The sequence below is a fragment of the Berghia stephanieae genome, chromosome 2, assembly GCF_034508935.2.
Source record: "Berghia stephanieae isolate SIO BIC M18660-M18661 chromosome 2, UCSD_Bste_1.3, whole genome shotgun sequence".
In the NCBI taxonomy this organism is placed as follows: domain Eukaryota; kingdom Metazoa; phylum Mollusca; class Gastropoda; order Nudibranchia; family Aeolidiidae; genus Berghia; species Berghia stephanieae.
Window position 1 is genome coordinate 77,593,822 of NC_088361.1, and position 26,600 is coordinate 77,620,421.

Below are 26,600 nucleotides of genomic sequence, written 5' to 3' on the forward strand. Positions count from 1 at the left end.
TGAATGTACAGCGACGATTCGACTTGCTGAGAGGGAAGACCGTCCATTGGCTGCTTTGGAAGAATCATCAGGACATGACTGCCTGTCGTGACAGACGTGCGAGGAGTACCTGCCGTGTCAGACGGGTGACCTACTTATTGCTGTATCGGACAGCATGGAAAACCAACCAGCGGAGTCGGACGTACCGCCTGCTGACCGCCCATTGGCTGGTTTGGACGTTTTCATCAGGACGAACCTGCCTTGCCGTGTCGGACGTGCGAGGAGGAACTGCCGGGTCAAACGGTTGACCTACTTGTCTTGTTGTGTCGGACAGCAAGGGTTACCAGCGGAGTCGGACGTGTATTTGCAGGGACGTATCGGCCATCTGATCGTTCATTGGCTGCTTTGGACGTATCCTGGGCATAGTTAACAATATCATTTTGAAGTCTAATATGAGCACTTTCTGTACTGTGGCTCGGTCTGTTTGCAGTTTGGAATTGACAGTAAAGCTAGTTTTGTTTTAAGAATGTTTGTACTCCTTTGGATACAATTTTTCCTATGATTTTAGAAAGAAAGCAATAATTCGAAAGGGGTCTATAATTATTTTAATTTGTCTTTATCTACATTGGATTTCTTTTAAAGTGGAGTCACCACTGCTTGCTACAGGTTTTCTGTATATTTTATGACCTAAGCCATTAGATTATCATTTAAATACATCTATCATTTGTTAATTATATTTTGCAGATATTTTGTAAGCTTCGTGATCCAATTCCAGTTTCACAAAGCAGCTTGTGAGGCTGCAGGAAACACGAGACCTCTTCATCGTTGTGACATCTACAAAAACACAGACGCTGGTAAAGCCATAGGGTGAGCATTTAGAGAAATAAGCCAGCATTTTCAGTATGACTTACCTCCGTTTGCACAATATATTCTTTTTAAAAAAAAGAGTGTTGGTGGTAATATTAAATGTTTACCAACCAGCACAGAAACATTGGCAAATCTAAAACACATTATAGAACTGTATTTTATATGTATACCGACTGATATACTTGCAAACCTTTTTTAAGGACAAGTCTATCACCCACTGACTCAAATGTTCATTTAGGCGCACCTAGAGACGTTATTACCAGGCTGATTTTTATTGCTGATGGCTAAAAAAATTCATCTCGATGCATGTCAATTACCACGAAGGTAGTATTATAATTAAAATACACGAGTGTCTATTCATAACACCCTTTATCCCATATTACTTAGTGAGACAAAGATATAAAATAGGTGTGGAATAATAAATATCGTATTTTTGTAGTCAAATAACATAAAGAAAAGTTATATTCACACTGTGACATTTTTTACATATTGGGATTAGATAAAAAGATAATAAAAAGAGGTTCCCAAAATTTTATTTTTTCAAAGAAAAACCTTCGACTTGGATGTCTATGATCATAAAATCCCACATTGCATTCTCTTCTTTAACCTCAATGTTGTTAAAGTAAACCGCATTCTTGGCAATACTTATTATCACTATTGGGATTTTAAAGTTACAATGAATCGTAGATAAATGTGTGTCAGGCTTGATGACTCGATGGTGAAGAGATTCTCATTCTAGTGAAGTTGACATTAGTCATTAATGTATCTTTATTTTATAATAATGTAAGACAATGAATGTGACTCTATCACACTTGTTTATAGAATTTCTAGTCTCTATGAAATTCACAAAACGTAAGTCAACAAACGTTTATTTTGATCTAAACTAAAAAAAAATCGACACGAAAGCCTTTTCTTCGGAGATGTCAATTCAAAATTTCAAGGCCTAAAATACCGGAACCAGAACTCTTGATAATTGCCTTCGATCGGTAAGACTCAAATTGTCACGGATCCCTTTGGCTCAGTGGTCTGCACACTGGCTTGTCGTTTTAGAGTATGTGGTTTGACTCCCTATCGTGACCTTTTATTTTTTTTTAATCAATTTTTAGATATCCATTATCGTCTTTGTTTTGGCAACTCCTTACTTTGCGTTAATATTTTTTGGTTAAATTTCAAAGACAAAACACAATTCATTCTTGGCCTTATCTATTTCATCATTGTGATGAACGTTGGATTGAATTATTCTATTGCAACAAGTGATTACCTAAGTTCCGAGACTAACTACGGGTTCAGGGGCATTATGGCTATGAAGAAATGCTTGTATACCTAGACCTTTTTAAAGAAATAGTTTTTATGGTATTATTGTCAGTGAATTGGATTGACTTGCCTCTCAAAATTTTAAGACAGGAGAAGATAATCCTGTTCCAACGATCTCCTGAACTAAAATGCTGAAAGATTTGATGCGACATGTCATCCATGAAATGGATTGAGACAGGCATGACATTGACATAATACAATAAAAACCTGCAAACTTCGAATCCGTACCATTGCCTTACGTATTCATCGTTCTTACTCTTGTCGCTTCTCTATAACATTTACTTCAAACTTACATTACAATGTGATTGACAGAAACTGATGTTGTATTAAATTAATTGATATCAAAGACAAATACCTCCAAACAATAATTGAAAACCCTACTCATGTTTTGTTAATAATGTTTGGTGAGTATGAATAGTTAATTCAGTGACATATTAGTAAGTACTGATATATGATAGAAATCTAAAACGGTGTGTATGAATAAGTGCCATACAAAGCATAAAGAAACCGACAAGAGAAAGAAAAACAGACAAAAACATCCCATAACTCAGCCTATAGCAACTGGGGATCAAGCCTCGGACCTTCTAATTACCAATCAGACGTTCTACTTGCACACAAGAGATGTTATCCGAGAGTTGGGAAGAATTAATATCTATATACTTTATAAGAGTTCACAATTCGGCTATGAGCCCTCGCCTGAATCATTATAGACTGATAGGTCCATTATTTTCAAAATAATAATGGGACATTAATGTCTTCGTTTTCGACCTCTTCCTCACGTGTTAAGGACTTGTATATTATTTGTTGATAATAATCAGGAAGTGTGAGGGACAATCCCGGTCGAGGCAGGTTGTGTTTTTGTGATGTATTTGTTCTTGTATTTGTCTTTGTGTTTTGTCTGGCACTGTTTCAAGCTTTCAAGCACACCTTTTCAGAGTTCTATCATTATCAACTATTAACACCTATTCTAAAGAGATGGTTATCATTTATGTTTAAAATTGTAACTGGTCAGGTTGTTTTTACTTGATCCCAGATGTAATTACTTATTCATTACCCTGTTACTGTTACTTTCAGTGATATGTTAAAGCTTGGGTCGTCCAAACCATGGCAGGATGCGATGGAACAGCTTACCGGACAAAGATCGATGAGTGCCAAGCCATTGATGGAATATTTTGATCCACTTCTGAAATTTTTGCAGAAAGAGAACAAAAATGAAGTCGGTTGGAATGCGGAATGTCCAACTCTTTCTCTCGGAGTGGCTGCTATCCCGTCCATTTTCCTGATACAATTCGTCATAATTATGAATCTATTTTGCTTTAGTTCTTAATTGATAGCCATATCAAAGATTTCGATGTGCATTAAAGGTAATATTTAAACCGTTATCATATATAAGGAGGCCACTGTAATATAATCTTGATATATCATATAACGCCAAAACGTATGAAAATGACATTAAGATCAATAGCTCCTGCTGTTCCCTCTACATCAAAACGTTACAACATAGCTAGATGGTCTCTTGCAAATTTTCACCTCCTTGAAAAAGGATACAGCCTTTAAATGAAATTGCCGTCACTCAGCTCTTTGTTAATGAACTCAGTACTTTAATGTTTCGAAAATATCAAAGAATGAATTTTCTCAATGTTTTTTTCATATTATATGGTTAATTTCTTTGTTATATGGTAGGAGTGAGAATTTATTTCCCAAAATTATCGGGATCCTGATAACTCAGTTAGTAGAGCATTCTCTCAACAAGCAAAGGGACCAGTATCAATCCATGGGGCCAACTAGATTTTACTATAACCCTCTCTCGAACTATAAAGATTTGGTAGCTGGTTTCTGTTAGATCTGTTGGAATACATTTCGAGATAGACTAGCGTCCAATCCGATGGATATGAAGCAATTGCTATTGCCATTTAACGCTATAGATACCGGCTTCAAATCAGAATCCATTTGCTTCAGGGCTGTAAAGGACTACTACCATTTGAGTTAAGATCTGGTGGAATGTATTTTGAGATAGACTTGCGTCCGATCAAAAAAGCAATTGCTATTGCACAAATGACGCTATACATACGGGGATAAACTCACGATCCATGTGTATCATGGCTTTGAAAGACTACTCCCATTTGCGTGTATTTCTTTCGGTGCTAATGGGATCAACTTTTTGAATATTGGTTTCTGTTCATTGTATATCTCTTAACTCTTTGGACCCTATATGATTGCCAGGCGCATTTAGCCTCAATGCGTAGTGTCTGTTATGATCATACTTGCGTCGACTACTTTACTTTAAAAATCATCGTAAAAGTGACTTTACTTCATAATATTATAGAGCGTAGGAACAATCTTGGCTAGAACGGTGCTGAGATAATCACGTCATGTAGTTTTTGTTTAACCAGTTAACTCTGGAGAGACACGTAACGAAAAATTTGACCAGAAAACTCGTCAAGGTCCCAGGTTTGAGAATATTTGGAAAGAAGAATGTCATTTAAATCAATTGAGGTTATTTGAAGAACGAGTTTTCTGTCCAAATTTTAATTACTTGGCTTTCCAGATTACGGCAGTTAAGTGGATTATTAACATACCAAGAATTGCTTTGAGGTTGAAGTGACTACAAGAGAAATTCCTTCCATTGCTAAGTAGGAGCTAGAAAAAAATCCAATACAGTACAATATTAAGGTTTATTTTCAGAAAGGTATGTTTGATTTGTTAATAGATAACCCATTCTTTAACACTGAATTCCATATATAGTCGAGTATCGTGAGGAATTTGAGTAATGAGCCTTTCCCACAGTGGGTCTCGAACTCAGGACCTGCAAGTCAGAAGTTACAGGACGTCCAAATCTAGGTCGATTTAAAGTCAAAATAGCAAACAAACTGATAAAAATGTTTTGTAGTATAATGAATTACATTTACTATTCTTAGAAACCAAAGGTTAATTATGTAATTAAGATTTCATGAACTGGGCTCTCTATTCCAAACTCACTGTCTGATTTACTACAACATAACAAATGTAGAAAAAAGACAATAATTTATGTCGACCTTTTCATATGCATCAAATGTTTGAAGCGAAACTAAATATGAACAACTGTTGTAAATCAAAATAATAATCAAGTAACAGTGCCTTATTGTCGTGTAACTTGAATCCAACATTCACTTTTTACATGTTTAATATTTCATTATACTTCCAAATAATCAGTCCTTTTATACACAATCTATATGATGCAATTTTAAAGTGATGTATCTCCATCTATTTAATAAACTTGCTTAAAAAGATTGTCCTTGGTTTGATTTCAAATCCATTCAACTTTTAAAGATGGTTCAGAGTTCTGCCATACTCTAAAAACAAACAAACATATTTTAATTGATCTTGCCGAAACCTCAAACCCGGGACATTTTAGACATTCCCAGTAAACTTTAAAACAAATATAGAAGCTAGGAAGGATCCAATTAATTGACCAATCAAAAACATGGAATTTGTGACACACCTTCAAACGTATCGTACAAACATAGTTTGAAACGTGAATGAAATCGACCTCTCTCTCATCATTGTCATAGTTTTTATGCCGCAGATTATAAACGTTTTCTGTGTTCATTATATTGATCAAACGGTAGAACAGTGGGTATTTTAGTGAGACATACAACATCGATAATAATACCTGTGTCGTTTGCTATGTTTACCGATTGCTGCCATCGTTTACCTTACCGTGAGGCGTGTCTATCTAGGTGTCTATTCCAGTAGGGATTCTAACGGGCTGTGAAGAATCGACATATAAATAACCACGCCTCTCGGACAGTCTACATATTGTCAACGATTGCAGTGATTGGTTAACATAGTAAACTACATATGTTTTCTATCGATGGAATGAGTCTAAGTAATATACCCACTGTTATATCTTTTGATCGATTGGAACCAAAAGAGAAAACTAGATATGTGTAAACTTAAACGTTTATAATATGATCGATTATAGTATGAAAATCGTGTGATTACTAGTCACCCATTCGGCGGTGTAAAAACAATGACATTGATCAGAGAGAGGCCGATTTCATTCACATTACTGTTTATAACCAAATAGCTCCCCTTTAACAAATAATATTTCCATCACAATTCCACCTAAACATTTGAAACAGTAAAGCAACTAAAGCTTTACTTCACATGTTAACTTTTCTTGTCATCTTTCTCTTGCTGCATATCCCCTGGCTGCATTTCAAGCCCCGACCATGGCTCTCACTTGAAGCGAATAGCTAGATTTAAGACCATACACATTAAGCTACCAAACAGTTTTCACTTAGATAACTGAGATGAATTTCATTTTATATTCTCTTGGTGAAAACTGAAAATATCGGTCCTAATGTTACTTGGGTTTTGGTCCAGTCTAAATTTATCCCTGCGGTGAAAACATTAATATTCTATTTAGTCTTAGTGAATCAGATAATTAATAAATAAGATCTTGATCAAGTCAACAATCCATTAAAGACTGAAATGAATATTACTGTACAATTTCTGTTGAAAATTGAAGTGTGTGACTAGTTTCAGGTTCACATAAACTTGATGCCACATTGGGAGCAATACAACAGGGACAAAAGTAAGTGGGCATGGGTTCGAATCACAAATAAATACATTTTAATTGTCTACTCTGTCCAAATCTGGAAAGAATTACTTTAATATGATGTAGATGAATAATGGTAATAATATCAGCATCTTAAGTGTGGACATTTTAAACTCACATGTAATTCCCCAATGCTGGTGCATACACTTTCGACACGCTTTCATCGGCATCGCTATTTTCAGAATCTGGGACCTAATCACAGTCTTGAAGAGAAAAACAATAATGAAATGTATACTTGTGTGTGAGAAAGAGAGAGAGAGAGAGAGAGAGAGAGAGAGAGAGAGAGAGAGAGAAGAGAGAAATAAGAGAGAGATAAGAGAGATAACCGACAGAGAGAGAGAGAAAGAAAGAAAGAAAGAGAGAGAGAGAGAGAGAGAGAGAGAAAGAAAGAGAGAGAGAGAGAGAGAGAGAGAGAGAGAGAGAGAGAGAGTATGTATGTACATGAACTTTTCAAAGAGCTCTAAAATGACCATTTTCTTTCGTCTAAGAATAGAAGAAAGGTGGGTGTTTTTTTTTGGAGGTGAGATTGAAGTAAACACATTGGCTTAAACTTGATAATAAATTTCATCTCAATATATTATGAGAGTTGCATCTAAGAGAAATCTCAGAGCTGAATCCATCGCACCAAGAGACAGCTTAATGCATTGTAACGGTACCACCCATCACTGATACAGATGGGGTTCGATAACTGGCTTGACCAGTTTTGTGCGGTCGTGAGCAAGCCACCCTACACTAGCTCAGGGGTGCTATTTTTAAGGTGACCAATGAGTGATGAAAATTTTGACTGAACGGGATGAATAAGTTAATAGTTTTTAATTACTTTTTTTATTAATCTACTTTATCTATTGTGAGTGAAAATAAAAGTATCCGATCATCATCTTGGTCTTCGTAGACAAAACTTTCATCCGTATCCATCTTGATATGATGACGACATATAGATTCCCCTTCCTTATGACTGGCATTTTATGAAACATTAAAGTACAATAACTTGATTTTACAACTGAACATAAAATATATATAACATATATAGAAATTACATTATTACAGATATGATACATTTCAATACCATAACTGTAATAATTGTTTCAATAAAAGCACAAGTTAGCACCAGAAAATTGCACTAAGGCTAAGACAGACATTCAACGAAGTGGAAATTTGGACTCGAGTCTGAATAGTCTCCAGTGGGTATTCGGACGCAAACTCTAATGTTGGCAGTAGGCAGAAAGAGGGAGTGATAAAGAACTAGAAAAAGAGCTCGCCCATATCACTCTGACTAAGATCATACCCCTACTTTCGACTGTAGAAGGATTGTTGCCTGTCTCTATCAGAACTTTGACTGACTTTTGTTACTTATGAAGTTTTAACTCTTTTCTTTTTAATTTCTATCTGGACTTCCAATTGACCCATGATTTTGTCTGTCTCGTCAAATAAAGCGGGTTTAGACTACTTGTTGCAACGATTCACCCTATAACCACTTGAGAGTCAATAAGCTTTTTTAGTTATAAATGAGTCCAGATTGTTTACCAGTGCCTGCTGAAGAAGACCAGACTAGATATAAACTTTGAATAAACTTTTACCGAAAAAAATGTGATTATTTGAAATCAGGGGATGAATTTGATCAAAACAACCTTAACATTATCTGCCAGGGGTTCTGAACTAAAATTCCAATTTTGTCCAAGACATATTTCCATTTTCATTAGTTATTGAGGACAACGTGGTGTTTGCCCTGAGAGTGCAAAATCTAGAAGTTGCCCTAATGATATGATGTACAATTGGCTCAATTTTTTTTCTGAAGGGTTGATTTGACAAACTGGTTTTTCGATTGCAAGACAAAACACAACGGAAGACTTAAATGAAATCAGATGAGAAACGTTGATCACTTCAGAGGCCTGAACATTAGAGCAACCAATTTTTGTTTTCCCAAAAGAGTGAAGTACTCGATTTAGAAACATTCCGGCAACCAAAATTCACAGTGCTGTTGTACTTTATATATATATATATATATATATATATATATATATATATATATATATATATATATATATATATATATATATATATATATATATTAGTTACAATTTCATGTTTCTACTAACATAGAGACGGAGGGGTAAAGAAGTTCCTATCAACATAGAACGAGAAAAATAAGGGGTTTTAGATAATAGAATGGCATCGTAGTTAGCCTAGAATAAACAATACCAAGTTAACGATTGTACTCGTCGGGTTGGACGAACGATCACATGATCAACTTTTCTTTCCCGTGCTCTCGTCACAACAATTCATAATGAAGATGGAGCCTGACTTTCACGTCAGAAGATGAAAACGGTTAGGAATAATTGCTTTGATATTTATCCTTTTGCGACAAAAATAGATTTGTTGTATAAATTGCGACTTGATCCTTTTTATTCTTTGACATTGCAGTTTTTTGGGGGTAAAATTCTGATAAAAATTACGACTTTGGTGATAAAAAATGACTTTGATGACAATTATTGTAACTTAAAAAATGATTATGAATAATTTATAACTCCTTATTTGTGGGCCGATTTTGTCATGCGTGGTATCAATTTTAATGTAATAGAGGGATAGGAACTTCTGAGTTATTTTTTCTAATGCGAAATTATTACTTTGTATAATTTAGCACCAAGAAAAATGGTTGGTAAATAAAAATGTTACCTTCTTTTATCTACCGCCATCGTCTATTCGTGTAGAATTATGGGTCAAGCGTCCGAAGTCTTCGAGTTTTTTGATCGAAGAACGATTGGGTATTGAGCACCTTGACCCTTCAACGATTGGTCGTTCTGACAGCTCACCTGTCAACGGCTGTTGACTATGCATTGAAGTTAAGTTAAATTTGGTGTTTGAGTAGTGCTGCCAGATGGCCACGTGCATGACCAAAATTGACACACAGAGAATCGCGTTTATATTATTGATTAACATTTTATTTTTAAAAATAAAAACAAGTCTTTTTCTAGGTTAGTCGATAAAAAAATCGATGTCGTTTAAGGAGGTCAGAGTGTTTGAAGTGTTTGGCCACGTGAGGTTCTATTTGGTCATTTTTGCAGTTTAAATTGACTTCGAGTAACTATGGCCATCTGGCATCCCTGTTTGTGAGAACAGATGTATAAAACAATCTGCATTTTAATTGTTTACCTCTTTAGTTTGTAAACGTTCAAAGCAAGCGGTTGTGTGTTATTCGTTTTTTAAATGGAATTATTATAATTGATAGATTTCAATGGATTACACGATGTTCAACTGTGCTTATAGTAATCATTATCACATTAAAATTGAGCTTTGAGCTTTTTTTATATAGCGCAATATCTACTAAATGTGTTCAAAGAGCTTTACAAGGGGTCCCTGGCCAACAGCAACACTTAACATTTAGGACGGGATATGACGCCTGTTAGGCGATATTACAATTTTTCGGAGACAACGCTGTTAACGGCCAGGTACTCATTTTACACCTGAGTACGGGGAGAGAATGTGATTAAAGAGCCTTTTCCAGGGTGGCTCGAACCCAGGACCTTCCTATCCGAAAGCGAGTGTCATACCACTAGACCACATAGGCGCACAATATGCTCTGATTCCTAACAACATGTTCTTGAAGTGAGATAAAATTACACAGGAACAGATAAAAATATACGCTTGTTTAGAAAGCCATGACATAGAAGGTCAAAGTCAATTTCCCTTTTCAATAGATAAATAATCTGCTTGACTTCTACTGCATTTTTCTGTATGTCATTTGTATGTGATAATTCATTTATTTAAATGGGGAGTTTTAGTTTTATAATTATCGGTAAACTATCACTATCGTAAATAGATAATTTACTGATTGCACTAACTCCAACTCACTAACACTAACTAACGAAATTGGCAAGTCTAAGTTCCCTGTTCTTTTGTGTGGAAATTTCTCTTTCGGCATTGTAATTCCTACGAGTGGTGTCTGATATTCCTGTGAACCAAATTTTAAATTGGCGTCTCTGTCAGACAACTATAACTTTTAGAAACTTCATTCCGTCATATAGAGATACATACCACAAATCCAAAGCATGATATTACTATAACTTCCCTGACTCAGAACTAATCATAGTGATAGAGATAGAACGATTCAATTGAATATTATTCATTATTTGTGCCGGATTTCGGATTATACCAACTACGGAAATGGTGAGTCTTGACAAAATAAAATCGGAAACTATTGTGCTCATGAACCTTGTAACATACACTTTTGCACAAGCAAACATTCTCTCCCCCATACCCCCCCCCCCCCCACATGTCACGTCTATGTAGATGGGTGGCAAGTAGGAGTAGACAGATAGGAGTCAGATATTGTCCCCATAAGTTTAAAGAATTGGTAGTAGAGTAGTGGAAGAGTATTGGCACGTTATATAGGGATAGGTAGGTTCAGAAAGCCAGTATTAATCCCCGTTAAAGAAAGTATTTTGATATAAATCAACAGAATTGCCTCATACAATCACAAGTTAACACATAATTAGCCAAAGAATAATAGTGCTGGTTTTAATTCATTAAATTTAGACTATGGGTATTTAATCTTCATCCCGTATCACAAACTATTCCTTTTGTTATTGAGTGGGCTTAACTTTCGAGTTGTCTAGGCGGCGCTAAGGTTTTTCCGTTATATGAGACAGGAGCCGTTCAGGTTCAATAGTTTCAGCCGACCGCTTGCCAGATTTCACTCTGTATCATTTGTAGCCAAGTTCTAGGTGGTTAGTCGGTGACCTGATGCATGTTGGGCGGTTCTGTTTTGTCAGTCACAGGATGCAGGTTCAGTCGGTACCCCGATCAATGAAAAATATCGGAGCAAATCTTTGACTAGGTTATAATATTTCAATATTCCTATGAATAGTGTGGTCATGAGGGATTTCAATTAATACCAATGGCATCACCACTGATATAAGATGTGTTAATCAGTAATTTAATTAACGGGACACATAAAGTAGTGGGATGGGGAAAGATATGGATCAATGAGAACACAATAGTCAATGCATATAAATACTAAATAAAACTATCGTGTATTTGCGTGTAATTGTAAATCGTGTAATGTAATCCAATCCGTTGGAAGGCATAAATTTTATATATACAATAATATATACATATATAAATATATAGATAAAGATAGTTAATGAATATTTAATAATAACACGAGCTATCAATTACTGTTATGAGTTATTTATTGGTTTCTGTTATTTTTGGTTGTGGCGAAAACACAATATTAATTATCACTCCTACACACAAGTTTAATTGGAATTGATTAATTTTTTAACACAATGTATGTCTATCACCTACCCTCATTCGCACATGTTTCTCCCTAGTTCAGAACTTTCGGGTTCCCTATAAAGCAATGAGCTCAAAGTAGATGAAATGGGAGAGAGCGAGTTTTATCACTGTCATAGTTTATATGTGTTTCTTTCGGGAGTTGGAGAAACACAAGGAGCCAATAGTATTTCAGGATTTGGGGTTGCCTGGTTGACTATTGGTTGTTTTCTGTAGACCAATCGTGTTCTGAGTGTCATCGCTGTAGCGTCTGTACTCTGGTGAATTTCTAATTAGGTGGGTTATGTGTCCGTTACCATTGACGATCTAAAACATGCCTATCACCTAAGTAGTACTTTCGTATGGCTACAACTCCACGTTGTAACGCTTCACCCAATCCGCGAAAGCACTGGCCGCCTCATCAACCATTTGGTAGCCGCCTGGGGGTGCTGTTGCGGGGCACTTCAAAATGATGTGGTCCATGTCTTGGCAAGGGTCATCGCATGCTAGGCATTTTGGAGATGATGCATAACTCCATCGATGCAAGTCTGAGGCTGTTCTACCATGCCTAGATCTTATTCTGTTGCATGTTGACTATTATTTTCTGGTAAGAGTATGGAAACCAGGCAGTGGTATGTTCGTTGGTTCTTCAATAATTTCACTAGCCTTTGGTGGTTTTTGTTTCCATTCTTCTCGCCATGCCTCCTCTAGGTCGAAATTGTCATTTCTGGTATTGTAATAGGGTTTCCTTGATTTGAGGCGAGCTGTTATTTCTTTGAGTTGAGTCAGAATTGAGGTATTATCCAGACCTTTGAACTGTTCTTGACATGCTGATTCTCGACGTAGGTGAGGTGGGGCGATTGCGCTCATAACAGAGAGCCATTGGGTTGGTGTTGATTTGAGGGTGCCTGAGACGGTTCTCATTGTGTCGTTTAGTAGAGTGTCTATTTTGTGTGTTTGTGAGAGGATCTGGACCATACTGGAGCACAATACTCTGCAACACTGTACGAGAGAGCAAGTGATGATGTCCTTAGAACCGACGGAGTTGCACCCCAAGATGTTCCAGCAATTTTTCTTACGATTCTGTTTCGTTTACGTTGTTTATTGGCTGTAGTTTCTAGATGTTGTTTGTATGAGAGTGTTCGATCTAAAGTCACTCCAAGGTACTTAGGATTTGGGTCGTATGGGAGGATGGAATTTTTAACGTTTATGGCGAGTTTTTGGTTTGCCTTGTGATTATCGAGATGGAAAAGCGTGCTCACTGTCTTTGTAGTATTCATTTTAGATACCATTTTTCAAAGAAAGATTGGAGTTGGATGGTATCGTGTGCCAAAGTTGATTCGATATTTTTTATATTTGTAAATTGATGAGCCAATGCAAAGTCATCTGCGTAACCTAATTTCAGGGAGTCAGTCTTTGGCATATCATGTATGTACATTTCGAACAGCGTAGGGGCGAGTACAGATCCTTGAGGTACGCCGTTTTTTATTGTTCTTTTGTTACTGGTCCTATTTCCTAAACAAACATGGTAGGTTCTTGTTCCTGACATTTTGTTCAATAGTTTGAGGGTTGTTCTGCAGGTTATGTATTTAGAGAGTTTGTGCATTAGACCATCATGCCACACGGTGTTGTAATCAGCTGACAGATCAATAAAAACAGCTCCCGTTTTTAGTTTTCTTTCGTAGCCAGCTTCTATAAATGTTGTTAGAGCTAAGCTTGTTCTGTGGTGTCACGTCCAGATCTAAAACCTGCCTGCTCAATGAGGATAAATGGGTCGAGATAGGGCATTATTCTCGTTAGTATTATGCGTTCGAGGAGTTTAAAGAAGCAGCATAATAAAGATATGGGGCGGTAGCTGGAGGGGTCATTGGGGGGCTTACTAGGCTTCAGGATTGCTAATAATTTTGCTTCTTTCCAGGTTTGTGGGTATTTCGAGGTGTTTATTACATATGAGAATGAAGATGCTAACCAAGAGGTAGCTTTAGGGCCCAGATGTCTTATCATGTCTGGAAAAATTCCGTCTACTCCAGCCGCTTTCCAAGCTTTAATTTGTTTGATGGCAGTTTTGATCTCCTGATTGTTGACGGGTATGGCTGAGAAGCCTGCTTCGAGGCAAGATTTGTATTGTCGTTAGTAATCTCGCCTAATTTATTTTTCAAAAGTATGTTTTGATTTGTGTACACTTCGCTGTTTGATTTGTTTGGCAATTGTTTCAACGTTGATTGGAGGTGCTTGGGTAGTTTTAGTGTGTTTGTCTGGATCAAGTTTTTTAAAATAGGTTCCAAGCTTGTCTACTGGACTGTTTAAAATCAAGTGATTCTATTTTTTCTTTCCATTTGTTGCATCTCCCTTCTTGGAGTGATTGGAGGAGCGCGTCAGCAGTGTCAGGATCATGTGTTTCTTCATATTTTTCAAGGAGTGCTTGGCTAGTGTCAGACCAACATGGGATATATGTAGACCGATGACCACGTGGGATTTATTTTTTAAGTGAGAATATGCGAAGTCAACTCCGTAGCTATAACACATGACCTTTTTAATTGTGCCCAGGGCGATAACGATTAACACATGGCGACGCTGCGATAGTATGTATTAAGATTATATATCGATTTAATTACAATCCTGGGAAAGTTGAGCCTTTGAAATATATCACTACACCACACACACATACACAACACCTCATACCCATCCGCCCCCCCCCCCCCTCTTCCCATCATACATGGTTACATTCTCAATACGAATTGAACTACAGTGAGGTGGAGCGTACATCGCAATTTGTTTGGTTAATAAAAATGCAATCCCATTACACTGCTACCCCCTCCTCACTCTCCCCCCCTCTCTCTCTCTCTCTCTCTCTCTCTCTCTCTCTCTCTCTCCCTCTCTCTCTTTATTCTTCTTCTTCTTCTTCTTCTTCTTCTTCTTCTTCTTCTTCTTCTTCTTCTTCTTCTTCTCTCTCTCTCTCTCTCCCAAACTCTCGTAGTCACATTTACACATTAACACAATCATAAATATGCCAGTGATGGATCAAACTGCAACGTGCACTATTTATTGGCTTTGTCTATCTTGCCCTCCTCCTCCCCCAAACCTCTCACCTCCTCTTGTCTTGAATATAAGATTGACTGGGTTTTTATTGACCTATCGTGAATAATTAATAGTCAATAATACTAAATAGTTCGTGTCTAAAAACTGAACTTTAATATTGGCACTTTTCAGAACTAAGTTTTTGTTTTCTACCTATCTCTCTGTCCGCAGTCTATGTTGGTCAATATGATGTCTATTCATTCTCTCTCTCTCTATCTATATATATCTCTCTCTCTCTCTCTCTCTCTCTCTCTCTCTCTGTACGCGCGCGCGCGCGTGTGTGTGTGTCTCCCATTTTACTGTGAGAGAAATAGACGGGGAAATGCATGGAGGGAGGTTGAGAGAGAGAGAGAGAGAGAGAAAGAGAGAGAGAGAGAGAGAGAGAGAGAGAGAGAGAGAGAGCTATATGAAGAAACTTGTGGATGACAACAATGAAGAGAGGGATAAGAAAACAAATGAATTGTGTAGATGAATAAATTATATATATATATATATATATAATATATATATATATATATATATATATATATATATAAATATATATATATACATAATATAAACATATATATGAAGTAGATCGATAGATTTTGTCGGTAAGGTGGATGGTGGATGTATGAAGGAAAAAGACGATGCACTGATGAAAAGGTGGATAGAAAGGTAGAAGTTGAAGAGAAATTAAAATAAATTCATATAAAGATAGATAGATAAGAAGGCGGATCATGGGAGAGAGAGAGAGAGAGAGAGAGAGAGAGAGAGAAAGAAGAAAGAAAGATGCGAGAGAGAGAGAGAGAGAGAAAGAGAGAGAGAGTAGTATCATACACATTCCCATAACGATCCGGCCTGTGACTACGAACCGCCCCCCCCCCCCCCCCTCCCCGTCTGTATGTATGTGTGTGTCGTGTGTCTTTCTCTTCTCTCTCTTCTCTCTCGCTCTCTCTCTCCCTCTCTCTCTCTCTCTCTCTCTCTCTCTCTCTGTACGCGCGCGCGCGCGTGTGTGTGTGTCTCCCATTTTACTGTGAGAGAAATAGACGGGGAAATGCATGGAGGGAGGTTGAGAGAGAGAGAGAGAGAGCTATATGAAGAAACTTGTGGATGACAACAATGAAGAGAGGGATAAGAAAACAAATGAATTGTGTAGATGAATAAATATATATATATATATATATATATATATATATATATATATATATATATATATATATATATATATATATATATATATATAATATACATAATATAAACATATATATGAAGGTAGATCGATAGATTTTGTCGGTAGGTGGATGGGTGGATGTATGAAGGAAAAGACTGATGCACTGATGAAAAGGTGGATAGAAAGGTAGAAGTTGAAGAGAAATTAAATATAAATTCATATAAAGATAGATAGATAAGAAGGCGGATCATGGTGAGAGAGAGAGAGAGAGAGAGAGAGAGAGAGAGAGAGAGAGAGAGAGAGAGAGAGAAAGAGAGAGAGAGAAAGAGAGAGCGAGAGAGAGAGAGAGAGAGAGAAAGAGAGAGAGATGTAGTATCATACACATTTCCCAATAACGATCCGGCCTGTGACTACGAACCCCCCCCCCCCCCCCCTCCCCGTCTGTATGTATGTGTGTGTCTGTGTGTTTCCTTTCTCTCTCTCTCTCTCTCTCTCTCTCTCTCTCTCTCTCTCTCTCTCTCTCCCTCTCTCTCGTTTATCAATTCCGGGAATCTATAATAACTAAAGATGGATGAAAAGACGAATGAGGAGGAGGTGGAGAAGGAGGATGGATGGATAGAAAACAGGGTGTGAAGATAAAGAGAAAGGCAAAGATAAAAAATAAAAAATATAGAGTTATAGATAGATGGATAGATAGATAGATGGATGGATGGATGGATGGATGGATGGATAGATAGATAGATAGATAGATAGATAGATAGATTGATAGATTGATAGATTCAACCAGATATTATACATATTGCACTGTCACATATAATATAAACTTATCCCTATGCTTGTCCGGCCCCGTAGACCGACCCCTAAGAACAAAAAAATTAGTGGGTGATTCGTCCCCCGGTATAGATAGTTCGAGGATGACGTCACTCAGGTCTTTGTTATTGTTTTTTGCCATCCGCGTTTATGAGTAATGCTCACTGAACTGTATTAACCTGACTATAAACGTTCATGGATACACACAGTTTTGTGTGTTAGTCCGTTATACTTCCGGATGGTAATGTTATGAGCTTCTTCGCCAAGCGCATACTATCTTGTATAGATGTCGCTGGTTTCCGTGGAAAAGAAAGACGTACTGTACACTTCACGATTCACAATCAACAGGAGAACGGGGGAGTATGGTCTGAGATTTCTACTCGACTCGTAAGTACGCGCTTAAATAGTTTTAATCAATTCACAATTTATTGTTGACGTCACTCAGCTCTTTTTGTATTGTTTTAGACAGCCATTTTGATCATGAGTTTTAACTAAATTATATCAATCACGCGTTCAAGGTTACACATAGTTTTGTGTGTTGCTACATTAGATCAGACTGGCGGATGTTGTGAGTATTTTACCTACACACATAGAATAAATATTGTTACAGAGCAAAAATATATAATTTCGGATCCCGGATGATTTTCAAAATTCATTTTCCAACAAGTGATTCGCACTGATATAATAACGGAATGAGACAAATGATAATATAATAATTATAATGATGATGATGATGATGATGATGATGATGATGATGATGATGATGATGATGATGATGATGATGATGATGATGATGATCATGATCATGAAGACGATGATGATCATGATAAATATAATAATAATAATAATAATAATAATAATAATAATAATAATAATAATAATAATAATAATAATAATAATAATAATAATAATAATAATAATAATAATAGTAAAACAATGATTCTGATAATAATAATAATAATAATAATAATAATAATAATAATAATAATAATAATAATAATAATAATAATAATAATAATAATAATAATAATAATAATAATAATAATAATAATAATAATTATAATAATAATAATAATTATAATAATAATAACAATAATGGTAATAATAATAATGATATTATTATTATTATTATTATTATTATTATTATTATTATTATTATTATTATTATTATTATTATTATTATTATTATTATTATTATTATTATTATTATTATTATTATTATTAATTATTATTATTAATTATTATAATTATTAAGGTAAATGATAATTTTAAATAATTAGTTTTCATCTGTGTTTGTTCAAGAAGACACTACAAATATACCAACTTTCAATGTTACAAATCAATTAAACGTCTCCGATTTTTATATTACACAAGAAGACATACTTGCAAAATTGTTGAATTTAGATGTGACTAAAAGCATGGGACCCGATTCCCTTCATCCCCGTTTACTGAAAGAAGTGGCCTTTGAAATATCACAGCCGCTATCAACAATATATAATAAGTCTCTTGAATCTGGTACCTTACCCATTGAATGGAAACAAGCCAACGTTACTGCCATTCATAAAAAGTGAAGCAAACTAGATGCTGCAAACTATAGACCCATCAGCTTAACATGCATACTCTGTAAGGTTATGGAGTCTATCTTGAAAGACCGAATAATGGACTTTCTTGAAAGTCATACGATGCTAAACGATAACCAGCATGGTTTTAGATCAAAGAGATCATGCATTACTCAACTTTTACAGGTGATGGAGGATTTTACCAAGTTAATTGATCGTGATCAATGCATTGATGTTGTTTATCTTGATTTCCGCAAGGCTTTTGATTCTGTACCTCATGAGAGATTATTCATTAAACTAAAAGCATGTGGATTTAAAGGGAATATCTTTAACTGGATTAAAGACTTTATTAAAAATCGAATACAAAGGGTCATTGTCAATGGTGTGGGGTCGGATTTTAAGAATGTAATTTGCGGTGTACCCCAAGGAAGCGTATTGGGACCACTTTTATTTCTTTTATATATAAATGATTTACCATGTGGCATACATTCAGCCTGCAAACTGTTTGCAGACGATACAAAGATCTATAGTACAACTGAACATCATAACATTCTACAAAATGATATATTTTCACTTTTCAAATGGTCTACAACATGGCATTTGGATTTTAATGTTTCGAAATGTAAAGTATTACATATAGGAAAAAATAATCCATGTCATAATTATTATACCGATACTTCTATGTCAAATCTACTTTCTGTTGTGCCTTATGAAAAGGATGTGGGAGTTACTTTTGATTCACATTTGAATTTTGATTTACATATTGATAATTGTGTAAGCCGTGCACACAGAATGATGGGAATAATATATAGAACCTTTATAAGTCTTGATAAAACCACATTTTTATATTTGTATAAATCGCTCGTTCGATCAATTCTAGAATACGGAAATTGCATCTGGAGCCCATTATATAAAAGACAATCTATTAGTATTGAAAGTGTACAGAGGAGAGCTACCAAAAAAATTTATACAATACAGTATTTATCTTATAAGGAAAGGTTAGAATTTCTTGACTTACCCAGTTTGAAATATAGAAGAATTCGTGGGGATCTAATTCAGGTTTATAGATTGGTACATGGTATGGATAGGATAGACTTTTCAGATTTTTTTTTCATATTCTAATATTACTTTTACTAGAGGGGACAAGTTTAAGATTTTTTGTCTCTAGATGCAAAACAAACATAAGACAAAACTGGTTCGGTATTCGTATTGTTCAGAAATGGAACAGTTTGAAATTTGAAACAAAGAATGCAAAATCTATGGATTATTTCAAGGTGTTAGTAGACAGGGAATTATATGATGGGAGATTTATATATGACGAATAATACGTGTTTGCTCTGCTGTTGACATGGCTTTCAATCTTGTATGTATATATTATGCATTATTATATTATTATGGTTATATTCTATACGCGTGTGTATGTGTGTGTGTATGGGTGTGTGTGTGTGTGTGTGTGCTTTGCATGTCACGGTTAAAGATATATGTTTGTTCACCACATGAGTACATTTAAGTTGAAATACTATCTTTACCACGTGTATCATTATTGTAATATTTAATCAATAGATTTATGGCATTACTAATTAATATTAAGGGCATTCAAGGGATCTTATCCTATTTTGCCCTATACCACATGTTATGTTTGTTATGTTATTATTATTATTATTATTATTATTATTATTATTATTATTATTATTATTATTATTATTATTATTATTATTATTATTATTATTATCACCATTGTCATCATAGTCATCTTCATCATTATTATTAGCAACATCATTATTATTATTATTAGAGAGAGAGAGAGAGAGAGAGAGAGAGAGAGAGAGAGAGAAAGAGAGAGAGAGAGAGCGAAAGAGAGAGAGAGAGAGAGAGAGAGAGAGAGAGAGAGAGAGGGGGGGGGGGGGGCTAAAGTAGTGCTTTTGTTGTTGCTTGCGCCATTTGTCTTAAGTGGCCATGGTAACTAATTGGCTCATTACCATTTTGCCTCTTATCTTTTACATCTTTTTTTTTAAGTACGCCAGTTTCCATTCAAACACACACACACACACAACACACACACAAACAGACACACACACACACAAAATCAAACATTGGCACAATTAACCAAACACCCCCCAACACACACTTACAAGCACAAACAAATCACACACCACCCACAAAAACACACGCTCATATTCAAGCACACACACACATATACAACAATCGTTGAATTGATGCTATTCGCTTAGTTTGATTACTCATAATATCTGCCAGCCGGATATAGCGTTACAACACACAAAACTATGCAATTTTTAACGTCTATAGATAGACGAATTTGTCGTCACTCACCTCTTTGTTATTGTTTTTAGCCAGCCATTGTCATGAAGTTGACGTCACTTAGCTCTTGTTATTGTTTTTTGGTCATCCATATATGAGTTATTCTCACTAAACCGTATTAACTAGATTATAAACGTTTAAGTTTACACATAGTTTTGTGTGTTGGTCCGTTGTATTTCCGGATGGCAATGCTGTGAGTTTCTTAACTAAGCGCATAGTATAACAAAACATAACTTATGTTATAGGGCAAAATAGGATAAAATCCCTTGGATGCCCTTAATATTAATACTAATGCTATAAATATATTGGTTAAAGATTACAATAATAATACACGTGGTAAAGATAGTACTTCAACTTAAATGTACTCATGAATATGTGATGTACAAACAGATATCTTTAACCGTGACATGCAAAGCACACACACACACACACACACACACTCTCTCTCTCTCCCTCTCTCTCTCTCTCTCTCTCTCTCTCTCTCTCTCTCTCTCTCTCTCTCTCTAACACCTTGAAATAATCCACAGATTTTACATTCTTTGTTTCAAATTTCAAATGTTCCATTTCTGGACAATACGAGTACCGAACCAGTTTTGTCTTATGTTTGTTTTGCATCTAGTAACAAAAATCTTTAACTTGTCCCCTCTAGTAAAAGTAATATCAGAATATGAAAAAAAATTAGAAAAGTCTATCCTATCCAGATCATGTACCAATCTATAAGCCTGAATTAATTCCCCACGAATTCTTTTATATTTCAAACTTAGTAAGTCCAAAAATTCTAACCTTTCCTTATAAGATAAATATTGTATGGCATAAATCTTTTTGGTAGCTCTCCTCTGTACACTTTCAATACTAATAGATTGTCTTTTATATAATGGGCTCCAGATCCAATTGCCGTATTCTAGAATTGGTCGAACGAGCGATATATACAAATATAAAAATATGGTTTTATCAAGACTTATAAAGGTTTTATATATTATTCCCGTCATTCTGTTTGCACGGCTAACACATTTATCACTATGTACATCAAAATTCAAAAGTGAATCAAAAGTAACTCCCACATCCTTTTCATATGGCACAACGGAAAGTATATTTGACATGGAAGTATCGGTAAAATAACTATGACATGGATTATTTTTTCCTATATGTAATACTTTTCTTAACATTAAAATTCAAATGCCATGTTGTAGACCATTTGAAAAGTGAAAATATATCATTTTGTAGAATGTTATGATGTTCATTTGTATTATAGATCTTCGTATCGTTTGCAAACAGTTTGCAGGCTGAATGTATGCCACATGGTAAACCATTTATATATAAAAGAAATAAAAGTTATCCCAATACGCTTCCTTGGGGTACACCGCTAATTACAGTCTTAAAACCCCACCCCATTGACACTGTCTCTTTGTATTCGATTACTAAGAAAGTCTTTAATCCAGTTAAAGATATTTAAATTCATATGCTTTTAGTTTAATGAATAATCTCTCATGTAATACAGAATCAAAAGCCTTGCGGAAATCAAGATAAACAACATCAATGCATTGATCATGATCAACTAACTTGGTAAAAATCCTCTATCGCCTTTAAAAGTTGAGTAATGCATGATTCATGCTGGTTATCGTTTAGCATCATGTGATTTTCAAGAAAGTCCATTATTCGGTCTTTCAAGATAGACTTCATAACCTTGCAGAGTATGCATGCTAAGCAGATGGGTCTATAGTTTGCAGCATCCAATTTGCTGCCCTTTTTATGAATGGCAGTAACATTGGCTTGTTTCCATTCAATGGGTAAGGTTCCAGATTCAAGAGGCGTATTATATATTGTTGATAGTGGCTGTGATATTTCAGCATCTATAGAGCTATCAAATTAAGAAAAAAAGGAGCAGGCACCGGTGTAAGCTATAAAACTGAACAAGTGTATATGAAAGGTGCCATACAAAGCAAGAAAGAAAAATACAAGAAAAAATAAACAATCCCAAAAATTCAGTCGACCTCGACTGGGGATCAAACCTCAGCCTGACCTATTTGTGTGTTTGACATATACTAAGGGCATCTCAGGCCTTTTCATACAGGAAATAAATAGTCGAGGGGACAAAACGGGGTAAATGGCAGGAAACATTCTGGTTGGTTAATGGACCCTCCATAGACCACACACGGCGGACACACATCATAAAACACACGAGACAATCAAACGAACATAACCACAAGAAATCAGAGAAACCCCCTCCATAAGCAATACCTCAGAGCCGTAACGAAAACTAGGGTCTCTCCGTTTGTTCGGGTTATTTTTTTTTTTGGTGTTGCGTCTTGTCAGAATGGACGACTGGAGAAAAATTATTATTGAAGGTTGTGATCTGGTTGATAGTATTTTGTGAGAACTACTTATAAAAATGGCTCACAAAAGTAAAGAACACATGAGACAAACGAACGAACAACAAGAAATTATAGAAACCCCTCCATATGTATCACAATTATTATTATTATTATTATTATTATTATTATATTATTATTATTATTATTATTATTATTATTATTATTATTATTATTATTATTATTATTATTATTATTATTATTATTATTATTGTTATTATTATTATTATTATTACTATTGAGAAATTTTGGGTTCGGGTCCCGCTGTGAGCGGGCGCATAGTGAGTCCCTGGAAAAAGATTCTTTACTCTTATTCACTCACCGTACTCATGCGTAAAAGGAGTATCTGGCCGTTAACAGTGTCGTTTCTGCGGGGAAAAATTGTAATATCGCCTCACGTGTTATCCTACATTTATGTGTTGCTGTTGACTAGGGACCTCTTGTAAAGCACTTTGGGCTCGTTTAGTGGATGTTGCCATATAGAAGCTCAATTTTTGTTTGTTTGCTTTTGTTTGTTTTTGTTTTATTTTGTTTTCTTGTCTTTTAAAAAAAAAATTTCTATACATTTTAGTGTGTCCTTTAAGTGGGGCCTTTGCTTGGCTGCTGGTACTCTAAGGTAATGTTGACATGGGGGCATCGGTGGATTAATCGTGGATTTCCATACATGAACCCATGAACCAGTCCCTCTTGTCTTGACTTTTCTAAGGTGCTCCAGATCTACGTTTCTCTATATTATCCTCCTTTTTACTGGTACTAAAATGACCTAATAGTAAAGCGTCGAAAGGTAAAATCCCTACCACACCCCCCCCCCCCCTTCCCACCCCGAAAAAATAAACAACAAAACAAATAAAAAAGAAAACGGCAAAGACACGAATACACAAAAACAACAAACTAGCAACAAATAGATTACTCGTGGAATAGTCAATTCCCTTTTTCATTCAGTTGTCTTTGGTGTTTTTACTTCAGATCTACATCTCTCTCCCTCTCTCTCTCTCTCTCTCTCTCTCTCTCTCTCTCTCTCTCTCTCTCTCTCTCTCTCTCTCTCCCCCCCCCCCATTATCCTATTTTTACTGGCGCTGGAAGACCCAAAAGTGTTCAAGCGCTGTAAAATTCCCCAAAACAAAACAACGACAAACAACTGCAAACTAATTTATTGAAGTTTGATAAAAAATTAGATTGTTCTCTTTCTCCTCTCTCGAATCAAATCCGTCAATTTAAGGTATGGAGGCCTGTTTCAAGCCTGCTGGGCTCACAAAGTCGCCTTTCTTATCGACCATTAAAATTCGAGGGTAAAATACGCAAAATGAAACCAGAGGGATATATAAATACAGACTCATATATTCTATTTATATAATAATTATAAATAAGTAGAACTGCGATCGTTTTCAACCCAAAAAAAACCCCGCTTGTCAGGACGGCAAAATACTGTTATTGAGTTCATTGTTATTACCCATAGTAACGGATTTCACCACTTATTAGGGAAGGGAATTTACTCTAATCTTTTCGAAGACTTTCAAAGAGAAAACCAATCTCCAAGCTGCTCAGCTTTCCTTTTGCCGTCTTTGGACCACTAAAATACCATGACGATCTATCGGATCCTCAAATTATTTACCACACTCATGAACCATCCTTAAAGGCTCCATACACGCACGGTTTTGATAGGCGTCCGAACCACGATCAGGCAAACCGGGGTGAAAACGCAATGTGTGTGGCCAAATACCTGGCCGATAAACCTAGGTACGGTCCATCGCTCGCACAGCCCGCTTTGCTTAATATTTTTCGAGGCGATCGGCGATCGGGGGCGTGGCAGTATAAAAAATTGGACAATTTTTTTCCGGATTTTCGCTGTTTTGACGTCAGATTCGTGATCAGCGTCGAATTTACAATAGGTTTGATACCAAGAACTATGTTTTTACTCCAAAAATTGATGAAATTAGAAATAAATTTTAATTAATATTGAGGCTATGTGGCCGACAGAAAAGTGCCCCTCCCTGTTTTGTGATGGATCAAGTGGTATGACTCTCGCTTTCGGATCGGAAGGTTCAGGTTTCGAGACCCGCTCTGAGTGGCGCAGAGTTGAGTCCTTGGAAAAGGCTCTTTACTCACATTCTCTCACCGTACTCAGGTGTAAAATGAGAACATGGCCGTTCGTTGTCTTTGTTGGGAAAAAATGTCACATCGCCTGACAGGCGTCATGTCTCGTCTTTCAAGTCTAATATTGCTGTTGCCTTGGGACCCCTTGTAAAGCGCTTTGAGCACGTGGATATTGCGCCAAATAAATGCTGTGTTATTATTTTTTTAAAATAATATTTTTATAAATGTTGCGCCAGGAAGAGGTAGATGGCAAAAGTTTCGTTCTTGTTCATCGTAAAACTTATAAAGGATTTCATACAAAATAAAAAATAGTTTTCATAATTTTCAATGTAATGATATAATAATATGCCAGTTCTTTTTTTTTTTTTTTTCCTCCTCACCCGTTGACGCGACATGACGGTCGACCTTGACACAGACATTTGGGATTGGCAGATGCCAAAAAGCCTTGACTACGTGATGACAGGGGTGGGCATTGTAACCTTGAATTATAATCTACAAACAACGCCCCCCCCCCAAAAAAAAAAAGAAAAGAGCTGTGTGCGTGTGTGTGGTGGTGGTGGTGGTGGTGGGGGGGGGGGGGGGGGTGCGAATGCGAGTAGTCCCGAGGAGTACCCGTTTAACCTGCCACGGGAACACTGTCGATTTGTTTTATAAATAATAATAATAATAATAATAATAATAATAATGATAATAATAATAATAATAATAATAATAATAATAATAATAATAATAATAATAATAATAATAATAATAATAATAATAATAATAATAATAAATAATAATAATAATGATAATAATAATAATAATAATGACGATAAATAAAAAATCTTTATTGTCCACAAAATGGAAAAATTTCCGTGGTCTACGTTGCTTTTAAACTTAAATCGGATTGCAAATGTATTGATGTTATGCGTATTGGAAAAATACTCACGACATCTCCATCGGGGTATAACATATTAACACACAAAACTGCAAACGCGAACGTTCATTGTCTGATTGATATAACTTAGTGATAAGTTAATTATAAAATGCTGTCTAAAAGCAATAACAACGGGTTGACTAACGTCAAATTCATTCCTTCTATTGATGCTCTGTGTTAAATTAAAATACTCACAAAGTCCGCCAGCCAGAAATATCACTCCAGCCCAAAGATCTACATGGAACCTTGAACGTTATAGTCTGAT

General features: G+C 35.7%; 1 protein-coding gene across 1 annotated transcript in view; it reads left to right on the plus strand.

Moving 5' to 3' along the window:
* The window catches only part of LOC144964012 (angiotensin-converting enzyme-like), a 143,610-nt gene that overhangs the window by 64,060 nt on the left and 52,950 nt on the right, over positions 1 to 26,600 (plus strand). Inside the window, exons 14-15 of the mRNA XM_078897957.1 lie at positions 724 to 846; positions 3,235 to 3,481. Of these exons, the coding sequence (XP_078754083.1) occupies positions 724 to 846; positions 3,235 to 3,481 (370 nt within the window). The remainder of the gene's footprint in view (positions 1 to 723; positions 847 to 3,234; positions 3,482 to 26,600) is intronic.